At 40.0% G+C, this 21,757-nt stretch overlaps 1 protein-coding gene across 3 annotated transcripts in view; it reads right to left on the bottom strand.

The window, feature by feature from the left end:
* Positions 1–21,757, bottom strand: part of LOC124794765 (glutamyl aminopeptidase-like) — a 278,588-nt gene that overhangs the window by 75,495 nt on the left and 181,336 nt on the right. For all 3 annotated transcript variants that reach the window (XM_047258386.1, XM_047258385.1, XM_047258387.1), the window contains 2 exons: positions 17,033–17,281; positions 1,504–1,662 (listed from right to left, as the gene is read on the bottom strand). In XM_047258386.1, coding sequence (XP_047114342.1) covers positions 1,504–1,662; positions 17,033–17,281 — 408 coding nt within the window. The remainder of the gene's footprint in view (positions 1–1,503; positions 1,663–17,032; positions 17,282–21,757) is intronic.

Here is a 21,757-nt window from a genome sequence, read left to right as displayed (position 1 = left end):
TCTTCACAGAATGCGAGGCGAAGAGGGGAAGGTCTTTCCGGTCTTGACTCATGAGCCATGGAATGAACTTGGCAGCAACACAATGCATTCCAAGGTGAGTTTCATGCAAAATTTAATGCAGATGCTTTGCTCCTCTAACTCTATCATCTCAAAATTCGCAAACTGTGCGACACAGTATTCTACTCAATACAGCACTGAAAAATAACTAACAAATATACAACAATGAAACTTCCAGCAGTTACACATTAAACACAGGCATGTGCAGGGATGCAAACTGCATTTTTCTCAAACATACCATTGGCGCGAAATTATGAATGTGCTAGAATTTTTTGAACAGATCTTTTATGTGATTTATAAATTTTATGAAGGAGTTAATTAACTTTGAAGTATAGGGATAAATAGGAATGGCAACAAATTGCAAGAACCAATTTAGAGTTTATTACTTTACAAAAATGATGTTTGAGTTGCCACTGAGACTAGAGACACAAAAGAGTCAGTAGAAAGATAAGAAAAGAATGCGAAACAGAAAAAAATGGAACAGTGAAGCGAAGTGTTCGGAAACATTAGAGAAAATTGATGTAAATTGAAAAATGAAATAATGAACATGGAAAAGCTGTATCACTAAACCATTACACAAGCCCAGAATGAAATTTTCAATTTGTAGCGGAGTATGCGCTGATATGAAACTTCCTGGCAGATTAAAACTTTGTGCCAGACCCAGACACGAACTTGGGACCTTTGCCTTTCGTGGGCAAGTGCTCTACCATCTGAGCTACCCACGCACGATTCACACCCCATCCTCACAGCTTTACTTCCACCAGTACCCTGTCTCCTACCTTCAAAACTTCACAGAAGCTCTCCTGCAAAACTAGCACTCCTGGAAGAAAGGATATTGCGGAGACTTGTTAGAGCACTTGCCCGTGAAAGGCAAAGGTCCCTCGTTTGTGTCTCAGTTTGGCACACAGTTTTAATCTGCCAGAAAATTTCATATCCGTGCACACTCCACTGCAGAGTGAAAATTTCACTCTGGAAACTTCCCCCAGGCTGTGGTAAAGCCACATCTCTGCAATATCCTTTCTTCCAGGAGTGCTAGTTCTGCAAGTTTCGCAGGAGAGCTTCTGTGAAGTCTGAAAGGTAGGAAACAAGGTACTGGTGAAAGTAAAGCTGTGAGGACAGGGCGTGAGTCATACTTGGGTAGCTCAGACGGTAGTGCACTTGTGAAGAAAATGCAAAGGTCTCGAGTTCGTGTCTTGGTCCGACACACAGTTTTAATCTGCCATGAAGTTTCATTACACAAGACTTCCATGTTTCCAAAAATGATATTCTTTTTTTTTTAGTTTACTCAACTTGCACATGTAACTTTAATTCTAGAATAACAATATGAATGAAAAATTGAAACCATGTTGAAATACCATAACTTAAAAAGCAGAATTTTTGCTGTTACATATGGGGTACATATAACATTATCAAAAAAATTAGGTAAACTTTCATTGTCAGAGTTACCTTCACTTCCAAAGACTGGTTGGCATTCTTGCTCAGAACATTCCAGAGGTCTTTTGTCTCTGCATTGCCATACATGTGGGTGTTGAGGTAATCATTAAGTCCATTCCTCAGAACATCTTGGTGTAAAAACTTCTCCAGCATGTACAATATCGAGGCACCCTGGAAAAAAAAAGTAGTATAAAAAGTTGCAACAATCAAAATCTGAAGATTTTCCAAATATTATTCTTGAGACATGCTAAAAGAACACAAGATGAAACAAAACAGAACACACTAATAAGCTCTGTGGTTCCTAAGGCAAGTTTCATATTAGTAGTCTAAAGGCCTGGTGTTCAACCCTTGATCATTCCTAGGATTTTTCACATTTACTTCTTTCATTTCCAGCAATGGTATGTTAATATGAATAATGCCAAGTCACACCAAGGGTTGGAATACATGTTTGAAAGCCTGTATACAGAGTGTGGGCAATCCTCCAGCAGTCACAATTTAGTTATCCAGAGGGTATGTTAAATCTAAAATTTGATGCCCTCACAGTAAAACATACACTTACCCACCAACTATGAGAAAGGCGTGTATATGGCAAGTGACACCAAAGCCCACACTTTTTGTTTATTTTTTGATAACTGCTTATGGAAATCTCATTCACATATGGTTATATATTAATATGGTAGTCAATAAAAGTCTGTATATATGTTTGAGAAACTGCAGAAACTGTATTAGATTACCCTTGTATTTTGATATTATTGATATTCTGAGAATAAATGAAACTGATCAGAAAAAACAAGTTTCATTAGTTTATTTTAAGAACTTACAAAGATGTTTCAACCTTTCCCACTGGGTAATTCATCACTGACATTAATAATAGCTTTGAAAATCTTGTCTTATCTGTGCCCTATCTATTTTTATTATACCTTCTGCCTTCTTTTATGACATTTAGAAATTCTAGAAAGGCACAAAAATGGATAAACAATTTTCAGCTGATGAATTTTGAGATAAATATATTTATGCTTTTTACACTGAAATAATAATAGTATTTCAAAAAAGGTAAAAACTATCCATACTATGCAGATTAGAGCACTAACCAATTTCAGAGATTTTGATACACCTCTGTATTACATGGATGCAACATCTACAGTAACAAGAAGGAACAGAAATATGTGTGTCTCAACTATTACCCTGTCTCCCCTTTCCCTGACGAAAGTTGGGGTGTGTCTGTCATCCTGGGACATGAGTGATCTGCCATTACTTTCTAACCTTCTGTAACTAACCCCTTCCTCCTGGAGGAGGAACTAGTAGTTCCAAAAGATATGATAGTGTTTTGTACTGTGTGTGTGTGTGTGTGTGTGTGTGTGTGTGTGTGTGTGTGTGTCAGCAGTACTGGAATATCAGGCTCCTGTTGTGAAATTTTGTTATTGTGCTCACGAAAGCAATAAGGAAGGTCATAACGAATCTGGTTTGGCCACACATTGTCCTTAAAAACAGCATTATTTCTTCATGAACTACCATGTGTGTTGTGCAGAAGACAAGAAATTATTTTAATCATCTGTGATTATGGAGTGTACAGTCTCATTCCTTTTGGGCAATAACAACAATGTATTTTGTGTTCTTTCTGTAAAAACATACATATAATAAAATGCAGAACAAACAAATCCTTGAACAACAATAAATACTACAAAATGATGTTATTCAGATGTAAAAAACACCACGTAAGAGCCACAAATACTATCTTTATACATTAAAAGATTTCCCTCAAGATGCCTTTATCATTCCTAACTTACCAGCTAATTGGAACTGACTGTTTCTGATTTCCCTTACTTCTTGGAAATGCCAGCATCATTAACATTTTTACACTTCTATTTTAGCAATAAATAGAAAAAAAGATGTTGGCACTGTTAACGCATGTCCATTCTAATTACACAAGTCATGCTACTTACATTCGGTAAATCATCTTGAACCAATACTTAGTTTAAATAAACTTCTGTGCAAGTATCATTAGAAAACAGCAGGCAGACATCTGACTTCCTGGATGATGATTTATCAGTGTTAGTTAAAGTACTTCAAGGAAATGTTCAGTACAGAATTATAGATGATATTGCAGGAATATAAGCCAAACATTCTAGCAGCAACAGTACATGGGCTAAAAGAATATCAGAGGTAAGTTAGAACTTAAAAAATATGCAAAGGAAACCAGTTTTTGTAGAGAACTGCATAAAGGTGTTAGTGTCATTTTCTCTCATTGTGAGTCAACTGAAGCCTCCCAAAATACCACAAAATATACTAGAGAAGTGAGGTTTGAAGCTACAGCAGTAGAAATAAAAAATGCTTGGGAGATTTGGTGCGTATCAGGCCTGTACTGATCACCAAACGCTGAAATAAAAACTTTTTTTCAACAGCTGAAAGGTAAAATCCAAGAATCTTCAAAAAATATGTTTATTTAATAAGTATTACAGATTTGAACACAGACACAAGGAAAAGAAAAATACAGGCAACACTAAGACACTACTGGACTTACTGGGTACCTGGAACCTAATAAAAATAGATAAACTGCTCAGAATAACAAAAACATAGTGAAACTACCACTGATCACATAACAATAAACATCCCTTCATGTCACTGTGACACACAGGTAATAAACTCCACACCAGCAGATCATTTTGCAATCATGATAGGTATTAAAATGAAGGCAATCAAATTGAACAGAAGACATGGGAGCAAAACAGGAAGATTAACCAAAACATAATTATGAACAATATACAGAACAGGATAGATTGCTATTCACCGCAAAGATGACCAACTGAGTTGCCGACACGCACAACAAAAATACCAATACACATGCAGCTATAAGCCAAAGCCTTCCTCAGCAAAGGAAACACACACACATTCACCTCCTGCTGTTGTCAACACCGGCAGCTCCGATCAGAAAGTGAGCGGATGTGAATAGCAATTTGGAATGGGGCAAGGAAGAGGGAAGGGGAGGGATAGCAGGGTACAAATGGGATGAGAAAAGAGAACTGTCTGGCAGGGCGTGCAGGGACTATAGACTGCCAGGCACAGTATCAGAAGGTGGAGTGCTTTCGTTTTGTTGTGCCTATCTGCAACTCAGTGGATCATCTTTATGGTGAGTAGCAATCTGTCCTATTCCTCATACTGTGTTATTCCAACCTAGAGCTTCCATTGCTTAAAACATCATTATGCCTATGTACAGTTGCCTCAGGCCATGACATCAGCTTTGCTTGCTGCTGGAGGCTATTAATTGCTGAAGCCATATGTGGCGGTAGTGCTAAAACTGTATATGACCACGCAAGACTATAAATTGCGTGTGATATCATCACGCACTGCCAGTCTGGATTGAGTTCTTGCATATGCAACTGCATTGAATGACTCACGAGATGCCATGCTGTAGGGTGAATAGGCACTCAAGTGTTAATGTTTATAAAGGGGTGGACAATATAAAAGTAACTATTAAAACTTATTCTGCAGTTTTTGTATGTGGAGTACTGAATTTTATTTATGAAGAATGATGCTGCTTCACATGGCTGTCGTTTGGTTATTGTGGCTGTTGTTTGATGTGGTTCTACTGAAAATTTCAGGGGTCTGGAGAGTTTTAATGGACGTAATGTTCTTACTTAGTGTACTTTTCAGATAATGAGGTGTATCATAAGGTATTGGTACATCTTATATTAGGTCTAGTATGCCTTTTGTTGTTATGACTTGCAATCATTGTAAGTTTGACGAGTCAGAGGTGATTTGTGTATAGTCTGAATCCTCTTGGGTAAAATATTTTGGAGGTAAAACAATCCCCCATTCTGTTCTCCGGGTGGGGACTTCTCAGGAGGACATCATTAACAGGAGAAAGAACACTGGCGTTCTATGGACTGGAGCGTGGAATATCAGATCCCTTAATCTGGCAGGTAGGTTAGAAAATTTTAAAAGAGAATTGGATAGGTTAAAGTTAGGTATAGTGGGAATTAGTGAAGTTCAGTGGCAAGAGGATAAAGACTTCTGGTCAGGTCAATACAGGGTTATAAATACAAAATAAAATAGGGCTAATGCTGGAGTAGGCTTAATAATAAATAAAAAAATGGGAGCGCAGGTAAGCTGGTATGAACAGCATAGTGAAGGCATTATTGTTGCCAAGATAGACACAGCAGAACAAGTTTGTACGATAACTAGCACCGCAAATCGTGAAGAGATGGAAGAAATGTGTGGTGCAATAAAAGAAATGATTCAGATAGTTAAAGGAGATGAAATTTAATAGTGTTGGGGGACTGGAATTCGATAGTAGGGAAAGAAAGAGAAGGGAAAGCAGTAGGTGAATATGGACTGGGGTTAAGGAATGAAAGAAGAAACTGCCTTGTAGAATTTTGTGCATAGCGTAACTTCATCATAGCTAACACTTAGTTTAAGAATCACAAGATAAGGTTTTATATGTGGAAGAGGCTTGGAGACACTAGAAGAGTTCAGATATGTTATATATTGGTATGACAGAGATTTACAAACCAGGTTTTAAATTGTAAGACATTTCCAGGGGCATATGTGGACTCTGACCACAATTTATTGGTTATGAACTGTAGATTAAAAATGAAGAAATTGCAAAAAGGTACAAATTTAAGGAGATGGGACCTGAACAAACTGAAAGAACCAGAGGTTGTAGACAGTTTCAGAGAGAGCGTTATGGAATGATTGGCAAATAAAGGGGAAAGAAATACAGTAGAAGAAGACTGGGTAGCTTTGAGAGATGAAATAGTGAAGGCAGCAGAGGATCAAATAAATAAAAAGATAAAGGCTAGTAGAAATCCTTGTGTAACAGAGGAGATATTGAATTTAATTGATGAAAGGAGAAAATATAAAAATGCAGGAAATAAGCAGGCAAAAAGGGATACAAACATCTCAAAAATGAGATAAAGAGGAAATGCAAAATGGCTAAGCAAAGGTGGCTCGAGGACAAATGTAAGGATGTACAGGCATATATCACTAGGGATAAGATAGATACTGACTACAGCAAATTTAGAGATGTTTGGAGAAAAGAGAATCACCTGTATGAATATCAAGAGCTCAGATACAAAACCAGTCCTAAGCAAAGAAGGGAAAGCAGAAAGGTAGAAGGAGTATTAGAGGGTCTATAGAAGTGTGATGTACTTAAGGGCAATATTAAGGAAATGGAAAAGGACACAGATGAAGATGAAATGGGAGATATGATACTGCGTGAAGAATTTTACAGAGCATTGAATGACCTAAGTTAAAAATAAATAAATAAATAAATAAATAAAGGCCCTGGGAGTAGACAACATTCCATGAAATTGCTGTTAGCCTTGGGAGAGCCAGCCACGATGATACTCTACCATCTGGTGAGTAAGATGTATGAGACAGGCGAAATACCCTCAGACTTCAAGAAGAACATAATAATTCCCACCCAAAGCAAGCTGGTGGCGACAGGTGTTAAAATTACCGAACTATGAGCACAATAAGTCATGGCTGCAAAATACTGACATGACTCCTTTACAGACGAGTGGAAAAACTGGTAGATGCCAACCTCGGGAAAGGTCAGTTTGGATTCCATAGAAATGTTGGAACATGTGAGGCAATACTGACCATACGACTTATCTTAGAAGATAGATTAAGGAATGACAAACCTGCGTTTCTAGCATTTATAGACTTAGAGAAAGCTTTTGACAATGTTGACTGGAATATTCTCTTCCAAATTCTGAAGGTAGGTTGGTTGGTTGGCTGGTTTAAAGAGGGGGAGGGGGGGGGGGGGGAGGAAGGGACCAAACAGCGAGTTCATTGGACTCTTGTTCCTGGTAAAATAATTACACAAGGCAAAGAAGAAAAGAAAGGAGATGCATAGCACAATAACAGAAGAATGAAAGAACCATAAGAACAATTGAAGGACAACCAACACTACTATGAACAAAACATGAAAAGAAAACCACAGAGAGAAGCAAGAAACAGGTAGAAGGGATAAAAACAAGAGATCAGATGACCGTGGCTGGCCGACCCTGAGAATAATAAGGAAAAGCTAGCCACTCTGTGACACATTAAAACATCCAGTCTAAAAGCATTAGAGTGGAGAACACAAAGGGACAAAAGATGTGAGCAAAAACTTATATAGAAAGATAAAACCCACCATCACATATAAAATGTGAAACTAAATTACCCGATGAGGCTTTGTCAGCTAAAATTAATGGCAATGAGCCTGGTAACTGAAGAGTCCATTGCAGGGCAGTCAAAGAAGATATGGGCCACTGTCAGCCGGACACCGCAGCAACACTGAGGTGGGTCATCACGGTGCAGGATGTAGCCATGTGTCACCCAAGCATGGCCAACGCAGAGCCAACAGAGAACCAGAGCGTCCCTGCAAGAGGGCCGCGCGGAGGTTTTTCACTCATTCGTAGTCTCCTTAATGGCACGCAGTTTATTGTGCATACTAAGGTTATGCCATTCCATCTCCCAAAGTCGCAAAATCTTGCTGCATAGTATTGAACACAGGTCATTTGCAGAGAAGCTAGTCTCCATAAGCGGTTTCCGTGTAGCCTGTTTGGCCAGCCTGTTGGCAAATTTGCTGCCTGGGATTCTGATGTGACCTGGGGTCCAGACAAACAGCACTGAACAAGTGGACCATTCCAGGGCATAGATGGACTCCTGCATGGTCGATACCATAGGATGACGAGGGTAGTATTGGTCGATAGCTTGTAGGCTGCTCAAGGAGTCAGTACACAGAAGAAATGACTCCCCAGGGCATGAACGAATGTGCTCAAGAGCACAAGAAATGGCCGCCAGCTCTGCAGTGAAAACACTGCAGCCACCTGGCAATGAGTGCTGCTCTGTATGTCCTCTATGAACATAGGCAAAGCCAACGTGACCATCAGCCAGGAAGCCATTGGTGAAAACTACTTCATGGCCTTGGTACATGTCGAGAATCGAGAGGAAGTGACAGCAGAGAGTTGCATGGTTAACAGAGCTCTTATGGTCATGTGAAAGGTTCAGGCAAAGCCATGGCCTAGGTGTACACCATGCAGGTGTTTGTGAATGAACCACAAGCATAGGTGGTAAAGGCAAGGACTCCAGTTTGGAAAGAAGGGATCGGACATGAAGTGCAATTGGAAGCCCTGCCTGGGCCGCTGATGCAGGAGATCAACCACCGTGGGTGTGAAAAGGAGACGGTAATTCAGATACGCAAGAGAACTATGAACGTCTGCAACACAACTGCCAGTAGTTGTGCACGCCTAACTTGCAGTGCACCAGGACACTGGTCACCGGACTCATCCTAAAAGCTCCTGTCGCTAGGCAAATGCCAAAATGCCACAGTGGTGCACTCGGTCGAGTAAATGCAACAGTGAGGGTGCCACTGAACCATAAACCAGACTCCCATAGTCAAGGAGGGATTTAACAAGGGCTCTGTAGAGCAGCAGCAGCGTAGAGCTATTTGCACCCCAGTTGGTGTTGCTCAGGCAGTGGAGGGCATTGAGGCACTGCCAGCACTTCCACTTAAGCTGACTAAGGTGAGGAAGCCAAGTTAATGAGGCATAGTAAACCAGTCCTAAGAATCGATATGTCTCCACTATAGTGAGTGGATCATCATTAAGATAAAGTTCTGGTTCTGGATGAATGCCAACAGAAGTGCATAACACACCACTTTGCAGCCGAAAACTGGAAACTGTGGGCTAGAGTCCATGACTGCGCCTTGTGGATGGCTCCCTGTATGTGCCGCTCAGCAACACCAGTACTGGTGGAGCAGTACGAAATGCAGAAGTCGTCTGCATACAGAGAAGGTGACATGGACGGTCCTACAGCTGCTGCTAGACCATTAACGGCCACTAAAAATAGAGACACTCTCAATACAGAACCCTGAAGGACCCAATTCTCCTGGATATGGGGGGAATCATAGGAGGAACCAACTTGGACATGGAAAGTACAAATAGACAGGAAATTTTTGATATAAATTGGGAGCGGGCCTCGGAGATCCCACTCGTATAAAGTGGCAAGGATATCACATCGCCAGGTCATGTCATACGCTTTTCGTAAATCAAAAAAGATGGCAAGCAGATGTTGGCACCCAATGGTTGAGATGTATCTCTCCCAACACTTCTGCTTCCATCATTTGATAAGTTGATGAATGCAGGCACAGAGGTGTTTAAAGGCTACAAGGTGCTCCACGGAAGGGTGCCACTTATACCACTGTAGAGTTCGCCGACGTTCCTTAATTGATTCAGCGACTTCCAGTGACCACCAAGGGACTGCCTTTCAACGGGGCACCCTAAAGAGCGAGGGACTGTGTTTTCTGCTGCAGCAAGGATTGTTGTAGTCACCTGCTCAACCATCACATTGATGTTCCCGTGTGTGTGTGTGTGTGTGTGTGTGTGTGTGTGTGTGTGTGTGTGTGTGTGTGTGTGTGTGTGGGAGGGGGGGGAAGGAGGGGGGGAAGGGGGGGCGGGATTTAACAGTGACAGCAGAGGTGGAAGTTTCCCAGTACGCCTTGTTTAAAGCCCATCTGGGCAGGTGTTCATGAGCCTGACGCCGGGGCAGTGGACAGGAAGATGGGGAAGTGGTCACTACCACACAGGTCATCATGTGCTCTCCAGCAGATAGATGGGAGAAGTTCTGGGCTGCAAATTGATAAATCAATGGCCCAGTAACTACCATGAGCCACACTGAAATGTGTGGTGGCCCCAGTATTTAAGAGGCAGAGGTTGAACTGAGACAGTAAATTCCCCCCCCCCCCCCCCCCCCCTCCACAAGGGGTTATGCACGTTAAAATCTCCCAATAGTAGGAAAGGTTTAGGGAGTTGATCAATCAGTGTAGCTAATACATTCAGGGGTACTGGACCATTTGGATGAAGGTATACATTGCAGTTATTTCCAGTGTCATCCATATCCTGACAGCCACAGTTTTAACAGGGGTTTGAAGGGACACAGTTTCACTACAGACTGAGTTTAGGACATAAACGTGAACTCACCTGACACTTGATTATAGTCACTATGGTTCCTGTAATATCCTTTCTAGCTGTGGAGAACAAGGGTCCGCACTGTCAGGAACCAGGTTTCCCGGACAGCAATGCAGAAAGCTGGTGTAAAACTGAACAGTTGCTGTAGCTCAACTAGTTGGTGGAAAAAACTGCCGCAATTCCACTCCCCGTCTCATGTCATCATGAGAGTGGGAAGGCGTGGAACATTCAATGAGGCAGTTTATGACTCAGGGTCACCTGCTGCCACCAACTTCCTGCCTGAGCAGTCTATATCCATTGTGTCTGAGGGTCCAGCGAGATCTAGGTCCTCAGCGGATGCCAGAATCTCCACCTCATCCACAGATGCAGAGCTTATAGGTAGTGGTGGTGTGGATGCCACCGCAATTCCCTTGGTCTTGGGGATCTCCTTCTTGGATTTCTCTGGCTGCTCCTTGGGTTTCCCTGGCTGGGAGGACTTCACTGATTCAGTCTCTGGGACTGGGAATGAGCGTGAAGCCCTATGATCAGCTGCTTTTGGGTTCTTCAGCCTACTGAAATTCATCAACAAATGAGGGTTCAGTACGGTGATGCATGTTTGTTACAGCAGTAAGTCTACAAATGGAGTAGGAAGTTCGCAAATGGTGTGACTTCAGTGGAAGGTGCTCCTCGTCCAGGTCAGTCACAACGAGTTGTGACTCCACAGAACACTGCAGCAGTTGAAGCCATAGTGAAGGAAAACTGTTGAGTGACACTGAATGCCAGTGCAGCATGTTTACAAATTAGTCATGGGTCAGCACACCACATTGTGCATGATGTGCTCCAGTTTTACAAAGTGTCTGCAAGATGGGTGCCATGGCAGCTGACTCCTGAAATGAGAGAACGACGTGTTGATGCTTGTGAAGAACTTCTTTGGCACTTTGAATGAGAAGGTGATGGCTTACTTGCAAGAATCGTTACTGGGGATGAAACCTGGATTCACTTCCACCAACCGGAAACGAAGAGAGGGAGCAAGGAATGGCGCCAATCTTTATCACCTAAACCAAAGAAGTTTCGAACAGAATCATCATCAGGGAAGGTTATGCTGACTCTCTTTTGGGACAAAAAAGGCGTCATTTTGGAGCATTACATGTCTAGAGGGATCACTGTCACCAGTGCATCATACACAGATCTCCTAAAAAATCATCTGTGGCCTGCAATCAAATCAAAGCAATGCGGATTGCTGTCAGCAGGTGTCCTTTTGCAACATGATAATGCAAGGCCCCACACTGCCTGTACAACAGTTGCAACAATCACAGACCTGCATTCTGAGCGTCTTACTCATCCACCATACTCACCAGACCTTGCCCCAAGTGATTTCCATATGTTTGGACCACTCAAAGATGCAATGGGAGGAAAGAAGTTCCATTCTGATGAAGAGGTATGCCATGCGGTGCATGAGTGGTTGTGCGGACTACCAAAAGAATTTTTTCTAAAGGAATTTATGCACTTTGTAAGTGCTGGAGGACTTGCATTGAGCATGGGGGAGATTATGTTAAAAAGTGATACAGCTTTGTACCACTTCCGTACAATAAATAATATTTAAAAAAATATTTAAGGTTTTCATTTAACTCACCCTCGTAATAAACTTTCTTGAAACTGAGAAGCTTATATTCATGAATCAGCATGATTTTAGAAAGCATCACTTGTGAAAACTCATCTTCCCTTTTCTCACACGATATACCTTGAACAATGGGTGAAGAAGGGCAACAGGCAGATTCCATATTTCTAGTTTTCTGGAAAGTGTTGGACACGGTGCCCCATTGCAGGCTGTTAACGAAGATTCAAGCAGATGGAATAAGTTCACAGATATGTGAGTGGCTCAAAGACTTCTTAAGTAATAGCACCCAGTATGAGTTCAGAGACAAGGGCATTGTCAGGAGTGCCCCAGGGGCATGTAATAGGATGACTGTTGTTCTCTATTACATAAATGATTAGGCGGACAGGGTTGGCAGCAATCTGCAGTTGTTTGCTGCCGATACAGTGGTGTATGGTAAGGTGTCGAAGTTGAGTGACTGTAGGAAGATACAAGATGACTTAGACAACATTTCCAGTTGGTGTGCTGAATGGCAGCTACCCTAAATGTGGAACAATATAAGTTATGCAGATGAGTAGGAAGATACATCACGCAATGTTCCGATATAGTATTACTAGTGTCCTCCTTGATAGAGTCAAGTCGTTTAAATATCTGGGTATAAAGTTGCAAAACAATATGAGGTGGAACGAGCATGTGAGAATTGTGGTAGGGAAGGCGAATGGTTGACTTCAGTTTATTGGGAGAATTTTAGGAAAGAATGGTTCACCTGTGAAGGAAACCACATACGGGATGTTGGTTTGACCTATTCTGCCCGAGTGACTGGGATCAATACCAGGTCAGACTGAAGGAAGACATTGAAGCAGTTCAGAGCAGGCTACTAGATTTGTTACTGGTAGGTTCGAGTAACATGTAAGTGTAACAGAGATGCTTCAGGAACTCACATGGGAATCCCTGGAGGGAAGGTGACATTCTTTTTGAGAAACACTACTGAGAAAATTTAGAGAACCAGTATTTGAAGCTGACTGCCAAACAATTCTGCTACGGCTAACATACATTACACATAAGGACCATGAAGATAAAATATGAGAAATTAGGCTCATATGGAGGCATATAGATAGCTGTTTTTCTCGCACTCTATCTGCCAGTGGAACAGGAAAGAAAATGGCACTTAGTGGTACAAGGTACCCTCCACTATGCACCATACAGTGGCTTGAGGAGTATCGATGTAGAAGTAGAAGTTTCTGCCACGTGATCTCCCCAACGGCCTCAAGACTGCTGAGGTGGATGCATCACCACATTCCTACACTTCATGGCATCTCCACTATCCTTGCTGCTGCTACAGAAATGATGATTCAACTAAAACCAAAACTAATAAATTTCAAAACCACTTATGCCTGACAGGACCTCACAAATGCACTCCATGCTTTGACGTCCAGACCACCAACATTTACAGCTGTCTTCTTGCCTCCAATAGTACCATTATGTTGACCAAAAAGTTTCTGCACTAGTTACCTAACAGTTGTATTCATTTATTACATGATTATAAGCATTGTTTACAATTATTTAATATTTTTTCAGAGTTTATCTTGTGTATAATGCCTTGAGAAAGGAATTTGGTGTCCAATGCAGCAACAGATGAAAAATAGAACAGGGGTCATTTGCTGAACTAGCTGGAAATCTTGACAGATTTATTGTGAAAACCACTGATAGCACCAGCTTTGGAAATACACCAGAATTTACATGCACATGTACTCCAGAGTCTGTAAGCCGTTTACTTTCTAAGTGGGAGCAGAGACAAACAACGTTGTCTCAAAATGCTTCAACATCTATGCAGAAAATCACACTCTGAGAGCAGACTGATTTCAAGTTTTTCACTGGTATTAACTGTTGGCGAGAAAACGTAAGTAAGACTTTGAAAAATTAACCTCTTAAGAGATGAATGTGTGAACTACAAAATAAAGATGCATTTTTACAAAATATGTATTAACAAGAAGTCTTGATTGTTTATTGCATTTAGCCAGACAATCCTTACCCTTGAATGGTCCTCAGAAAGCCTTTGTGAAAGTGGTAACTGCAAAACTTTCCTTGAAACTTTCAAGCAACTTTCCAAATATGATTCAGATGGAAAGCACTCTCTAAGTATAAGTTCAGCAAGCAGATGGCTATGTTGTGCCTTATCTTCCTCAATGAAGCCAAAATGAATTCACTAAAGTACTTGGTGATGAGGTCAGAATAGAGATAGTTAAAAAAATTTTTTATGGCTAAATATAGTACACCAGATCTATTACATACCAATCAAATGTCTCAGTTAATATGTTATGCACATATCGAAGGTTCAGAAGCCACAATAGAGGAATCCTTTATTGACTTGATTCTATTACTTCAGAAATCAGCTAATGAAAACACAGAACAAATCTGTGACAAGCTGCAAGGAGAAGGTCTAAAACTGGAGTACTGCTGTGGACAAGGATATGATAATACTGCGACCATGGCTGGATGTGTTAGTAACATTCAGAGATGTATTTTGAGTATAAACCCCAAAGCAGTGTTTGTGCCCCGTTAACAATCACTCACGTAATCTTGTTGGAGTACATACAGCTCCTGTTGGAACAAAACCAGCGACTTTTTTCTGACACAGGTGGCATGTTTTTAAACAACATGTTCCAATTAATGTGAAGCGCTCCTGTGACAAAAGACAGAGTTCAAAGCATGAATCTGTGCATGTGCTTGCTGAGTAGCTTAAAAGCACAACAGCAGCTTTGGAAGTCTTGAGTGATAGATCAGAAGGAACCCTAGAAAACAAAGCAGATGCAGCCAATTTGTTGGCTTGCATTATGACCTACCATTTCTTTGCATTCTTTTATTTTTGGAGTTAAGTGCTTACTGAATGATGCTCATATATTCCAACAACAAAAGAGTACTTGGGTTTGATCAATGTGATCAAAACCTGAAAGCACTGACTCTTATGAGGAATTGCGCGACTCTCTAGTCACAAATGCAGTTGAGAGAGCCTTAGAGATATGAAATATATTTGATATTTCAACAGAAATAAAAACAGAAGACGAAAGAAAATATTTGGTAAGAAACAAATCCATCCTGGCTTAAATCCAATTCAGGAGACTTAGAGTACAACTTGAGGCAGTAGCTAACATCAGTATTAAAAGAAATGTATGTTACAAATTAATATACTCCCTGAACGATTTGCCTCCCTTCAAAATCAAATACTACTGAAAGCAGAAAAAGACGAAATCATTGTTTGAAACATTCAGCATTTATATGAAAAATATTCCAAATTGAAAGCTTCTGCTGTGATTGCTGAAGTACACTGTATTAGACACCACATTTCTTTATTTAAAGATGTTCATTGAGAAAGGAAAATTTTTGCATGGACAACTTTAGAATTATTAAGTTACATAAAATCGTGGAAGATGCAAGAGTTTAAGTAACATTATTGTGGCATTATGAACTTTTTAAGAATCACTCTGTCGAATGCTACTTGTGAAAGAAGTTTTTCCAAATTAAAGCTAGTAAAGACCTAACAGAGTTTGCCTATAATCCAGGAAAGGTTAAGTAACCTTGCAATTTCATCAAGTGAAAGAAAAATAAAAAATAAATGTTAACTTAACCACATACTAGAGCAATTTTCGAGAATAAAGGTTTTAAACAAATGCAGTTTATTTACTGAAATGTCTAATATTTAATGTTTTTTGTTTTCCTATTTTGTTATATTTCTACTAGTACCTATACACTGTTACAGTTTTGAAGTAAATTTAGAGAAGTAATTTGATATTTTAATTGTAATTGTAGATTTAAAAAAAAAACAATAGTTTTAATACTTGGATTTGTAACAGCTTATAAGGGGGCACAACATTTTAAATTGCCCCAGGTTCCGAAATGCCATGGTGTGCCACTGACTGTGAATTCCCTTATAACTGGCTGAGTAATCCAGTTCAAAGATCAGAGGACAGGAAAAAAGGCTTACCCCTCCAACTGGACCACATCTGGTAAAGACACCTCGTAAACTACTGTATCATCCAAACCACATTCAGGCTGAAGACAACTTCATCGTCATTTGAAGACCTACTCCATAGGAAAGAAGTAGTGTGATTAAACAAAACTACTGTCCAACATCACTGGGTGTTGTAGAATCTTTGAATATGTTCTGAACTCATACATAATGAGGTATCTCAAACAGAAGTACCTCCTCCATGCCAATCAGCATGTGTTCTGAAAACATTGGTCATGCAAAATCCAGCAACCATCTGAAGATCATGACAGCTGGGAAGATGAAGTGTTTCTTGACTTCCAAAAAGTGTGTGACTCAAGTATCTTACCAAAGCTTATTAATGTAAGTATGGGAAAATGAGGTATCAAACAAAATTTATGACTAGACAGAGGATTCCTTGATATTTTATTCTGGATGGAGAGTCAGTGACGGAAGTTTAAGTAACTTCAGGGGTGCTCCAGGGAAGAGTGCTGCGACTCTTGCTGCACACATCATCAACAGCAGATTTCTTGCAGAAGAAGCAGTTATTTATAATTAAATACTGTCTGAAAAAGGTGCACAAATGTTGGAAACATAATGCAACTAGATACATAAAGAAGATTTACTCATCAAGCAAAAGAAATTTTTTTTCATTCCATGAACATATTCATTCTGTACAGCCAAAGAAATGCAATAGCTCTGGAGCTGAATAAAAGGAACAGGGAAAAAATGAAGTTTTGGTGGTCAACATGTGACAGTTAGTAATTGTAATGGGGATAGTGACACAGTTTGATAACTATTTTGCTGCGCTTACATGTGCTACTACTTTCTCCTACACATATGCTGCTTCAGAGGTACTTTTAATTATTCAGTTCTGTATAACATTAATTTCACTTAATTTTATTTTCCTCAGTGTTACATCAGACACATTTTTACAATAAAATGCTCCATCGGAGAAACATAACTAATAGTTTGATGACTCAGCAGTCAGTAGCCATAGAATTACTGAATTTTCTGTTAAGTGTATACCTTGCTGTAAGAGATAGTATCAAATATGGCTTCTATCTCAACTGGGTCATGAACGTCAACTGAAATTGGATGACTGCTGGCAAGAGCATCAAGATTAAGTGCAGGCTGTGTCTTATCAAGAATGAATTGCTCCATCATCTTCCATCCAGGCATCACATGGTCAACACCCAGGTATTCCAAAAAACTGGCAAATCCCTCATTTAGCCACAGGTCATTCCACCATTTCATTGTTACCAAATTGCCAAACCACTGCAAAGAAATACATAAAATAGTTTGTAACTCATTTCATCACAATTTTTCAATCAAAACTTACAGATAAAAAATCTGCTCACCAAGTGACAGAAGGGGAACACACATATAAACAAAGATTTTACTTATGCGAGCTTTCTTCATCAGCGGCTCCTTCTTCCGGCAGAAGGGTTGAAGTGGAAGGAAGAGAGGTGAAGGGGAAGGAACTGGAGAGGTTTAAGACAAGGGACAGAGTTTGGAAAAGTCACCATGGGTCAGAGGAGACTTTTCCAAACTCTATCCCTTTTCCTAAAGCTGCTTTTCCTGTTGTCACTTGGTGAGTACTTTTTTATCTATCCAGTTACATTATATTGTTACAAATTGAATACTTTCATTGCTACATTAAAGCTAAAGACAGATGTTGAAGTAAGGTGAGCACTGAGGAGAGTTGTTTCAAGCAAAGAACTTTTAAAGCAGTTTCCCCTTAAAGCATGAAAGAGTAAATAAACTTGGGATTAGATGTACTTCGGATCAGAATAAAATGTTTGATATAAATGTAAATTAAAACATTAGTTACAAATGCCTGAAATGGCAAGATGAACAACAGTAAAATATTCTAAACTGTGTTACAATGAAAGCAAGGACAAGATATTGCACATTAGAAATAAAAAAAAATTATGGAATGGAGTGGAAACTATTAGCAGAAGGTGTTATGCATGAAACAACATGTGAACTCTTATCTTAAGCACAAACTGATTACTTCTGTGACACTGAATCATACTCAATGAATTGTTCTTCATTGTGCAGAATGGTACTGAAACTCAAACAAACACTGGTGTGTCACATTAACATTTTTTGATCTATTTGTATGTGAACAGAATTTAATTTTCAAATTTCAAGCACAAAATTAATTATAAAATATGTATTAAATCACTTTTGTTACTCTATTGAGGAAAATTCTGAAAGATTATATAGATTTATTAGATCCTATCTCATGGTTACAATAATTAGTCAATTAATTCTGGTATTTTGTTAACAGTCTAGGTATGCAATACATCAGCTGTAATCAAAACTAGAGGTGAAAGGTCATTCATTGGATGTGTGTATCTCATTTCTCTGGGACTTGTTGCAGGTGACTCTATCCTAGATATCTCCAAACAAATCTAAATCTACTGTTCACCTTCCCTACCACTGATTTCATATGCTCATCCCATTTCATACGCCTCTGTAGTATAACTCCTATACATTTTAATGGCACATCTAACCTGTAGATATTTTAATGGTGTGACAGACTTCAGAAACTTACCACTATCTTGCAATTGTATATGCAGGATTTTTCCTATGTGTTATAGTCATTATTTTACATTTTCTGATACAACCTCTGACAATGAAGTTTGGTGAATAGTCCTGTAACATTAACGTAGATGAACTATGAACTACAGTTACCTTATTCTCCTTTGAAATAGTCACCTCCCGTAACTATGCACTACTAGACTCTGTGATACATGTCCTGGAAACCTTGCACGAAGTCTTCCTTCGGGATGGTGTTCAAAAGCCACATCACGTTTCGTTGGATGTCAGAAATATCATAAAATCTCTCTTCTTTCAAAGCGAGTTTGAGTTGAGGGAACAGGAAGAAGTATGGAGATTTGAGATCCAGCAATTATGGTGGATATTCAAATTGCACCATCCCCTTTTTTGGCAGGAACTGTTTGACAATATTAGCTGTGTGTGGGCGAGAGTTGTCGTGAACAAAAGGCCAGGAACCTTGTTGTGCATACTGGGGTCATACCCTGCATAGACATTCCATGAAATGGGTCAAAATTTCAACATACCACGCAGTGTTCAACGTCGTTCCCTCAGGTAGAAATTCCTTGCAGATAATGCCTTCACTATCGAAAAAGGTGATGAGCATCATTTTGATGGGTGATTTTTTGGCTCCGACCTCTTTCCCAAGGTGATGTAGAAGGAGGCCATTCCATGTTTTGCCATTTCATTTCAGGGTCTTACTGGAGACACCAGGTTTCATCCTCAGTGACAATGTGGTTCAAGAAATTGGGTGTCGCATCCACCGTTTTGACAAAATCCTGTGAAGCTCTAAATGTGCCTGCTTCTGATCACCAGTCAAGTGATGTGGCACAAAACAACACATTTTCCTCTTCCCTAACTAGTGATAAGGATTTGTTGCATGGATTCACTGCTCATGTACAGTTCATCCACTATCATGTGCACAGTTAATCAATAGTCGTTCATGATTAATGCCCTTACTTTCTCAATGTTTTCATCACAGGCGATGGTCACCGGTCGTCCGCTATGGGGATTGTCAGAAACACTTTACTGGCCTCCTCGAAAATGGGAAAACATCTTACTCACACACACACACACACACACACACACACACACACACACACACTCACTCTCTCTTCACTTCATGGACAGTGCTCTATCCCCATAAATACGTACCAGCATTGCATGCATTTATTATAGTGTCGTGTGAAGCTTAAAACAAAACTTCAAATTGATCCTTTGCTCTTTCATTGTCCTGGTCTCAGTTCAGAACCAACGTATAAAAAAGCACTTCATCCAACAGGTCTAACATGGAACACACACTTAACTAAGGTGACGGCAGGTTGTCAACACTGGCCGCTATGCAGGTGCAGCGTTGTGAGTCACCAGTATTGCCCGATTGACCATTCTGATTTCATTCACCGAACTTTATTGTCAGAGGTTGTATTTAATACCAGTCTATATTTCCTTACAGTTATCTTTCCTGTAGACAACAGTATCACCAGCAAGCATCTGAGGATGTTACTGAGTATTTCTCATAAATTGTTTGTGTACATTGTGAACTCCAATAGCCCTATTGTGCTTTCTTAGGGCACATTTAATGTCATTTTCTTTTCCCTGAACTTGTACCAACCAGCGTAACACACACAGTTCTATCAGCCAAAAAGGTTCCAAATCAATCACATATTTGTGAAGATGCTTCTCGTTATCTTTCAACACTGTGGCTTGTCTAAATCTCCAGATACTATCTATAAGATACTGAATGTGAAATAAGTGAAACATGTTTCTTGCAACTGTTTTTAGATAAACTAATGCTGATTGTTTCATAAAAAACTCCTTTCTTCCATGGATATTGTAACAATCATACATAAACCACATTGTTTGGTAAGTTTATTTAAGCTTCAGAAGAATTCCTACATGCACAGTAATTTTTCTATATAGTCTCCTGCATAGGAAACAAATTTTTCCCAGTTGATAGGCAGTTTCTTGATCCTGTTTTCATACCAGAATGTTCTACAAATATATATGTAAATAAGAACACACTGCTGAGGCAGATAGTGCAGTTCCATCTGTACTTTCTTGTGAGCTTAATAAATGTACTTCCAATCTGAGATGTAACTCCTTGTTGATGACCCTGTTATCATAATTGGTACTTGATTCCAGATTCTGTGTGATCTAGGAAAGGGTCAGCTGGACAGCATATTCACTTTAAAATCCAATATGAATTTATGATGCCTTGATGCCCTATTTCACTTTTAATGTAATCAATTGTATTTCAATATTGGGAGGACTGCTTTCACCATCACTCTAAATGGTATCATAAAACACTCTGCAGTCAAGCATATCTTAGGTATTTCCCTTTATGAACAATGGAAAATCTAGGATGGAATAAAGACAATATTATCAAAAGGATAGACTGCCATTCAACATATAGTGGAGAAGATGTGTCGCATATGGGCACAACAAAAAGACTGTCAAACAAGTAAGCTTTCAGCCACAAAAGCCTTATTTTCTTACACACTCACACACACCCACACACACACACACACTTGCATGCGCATGCGCGGACATGTATGTGCACAAATGCAAAGTTCACATGCACATGACCACTGTCTATGGCTGCCGAACCAGACAGTGAGCACCTGCGCATGATGGGGAGCAGCAATCTGTATGGTGGAGATAAGGAGGAGGCTAAGTTGGGGAGGGGGAGGGATAGTAAGGTAGGGGTGGGGGCAGTAAAGTGCTGCTTATGGGAGCATACAAGGACGAGGTGAAGAGAGGATGGAGCAGTAGCTAGGTGCAGTCAAGAGTTTAGACGGAGGGCTGGGAAAAGTTAACAGGGGGTGATTTGGAGGCAGTGGAGGTGGATCACAGCTGGATGGAGGAGTGAAATAAGTCTAGCAGGGTTAAACATTGGTCTTTGGTCGAGTCTGATTAGTAGAGCTGGTGGCAAAAAAGTCTCTATTGCTGGGACCAGGAAAAGGAGAGATGGTCTTTAACAAGTCATGGGTGACTGAATTTGGGAGTGTTTGGCAGTCTTTTATTGTGCCTATCGGTGACTCAATATCTCTCCTATATGGTGAGTTGTAATCTATCCTTTTCATAACATTATCATTATTTCCCTGTACTATACAACTGTAAACCAGTAAAACATTGTAAACTATCCATGCTTTGACAAACTGTCTGTTGGCGTCTGTCACGGGTTCTTTG

Source organism: Schistocerca piceifrons, chromosome 4 (assembly GCF_021461385.2).
Source record: "Schistocerca piceifrons isolate TAMUIC-IGC-003096 chromosome 4, iqSchPice1.1, whole genome shotgun sequence".
Lineage (NCBI taxonomy): Eukaryota > Metazoa > Arthropoda > Insecta > Orthoptera > Acrididae > Schistocerca > Schistocerca piceifrons.
Note: the sequence above shows the minus strand (reverse complement) of the source record. Positions and strands in the feature narration are given on the sequence as shown.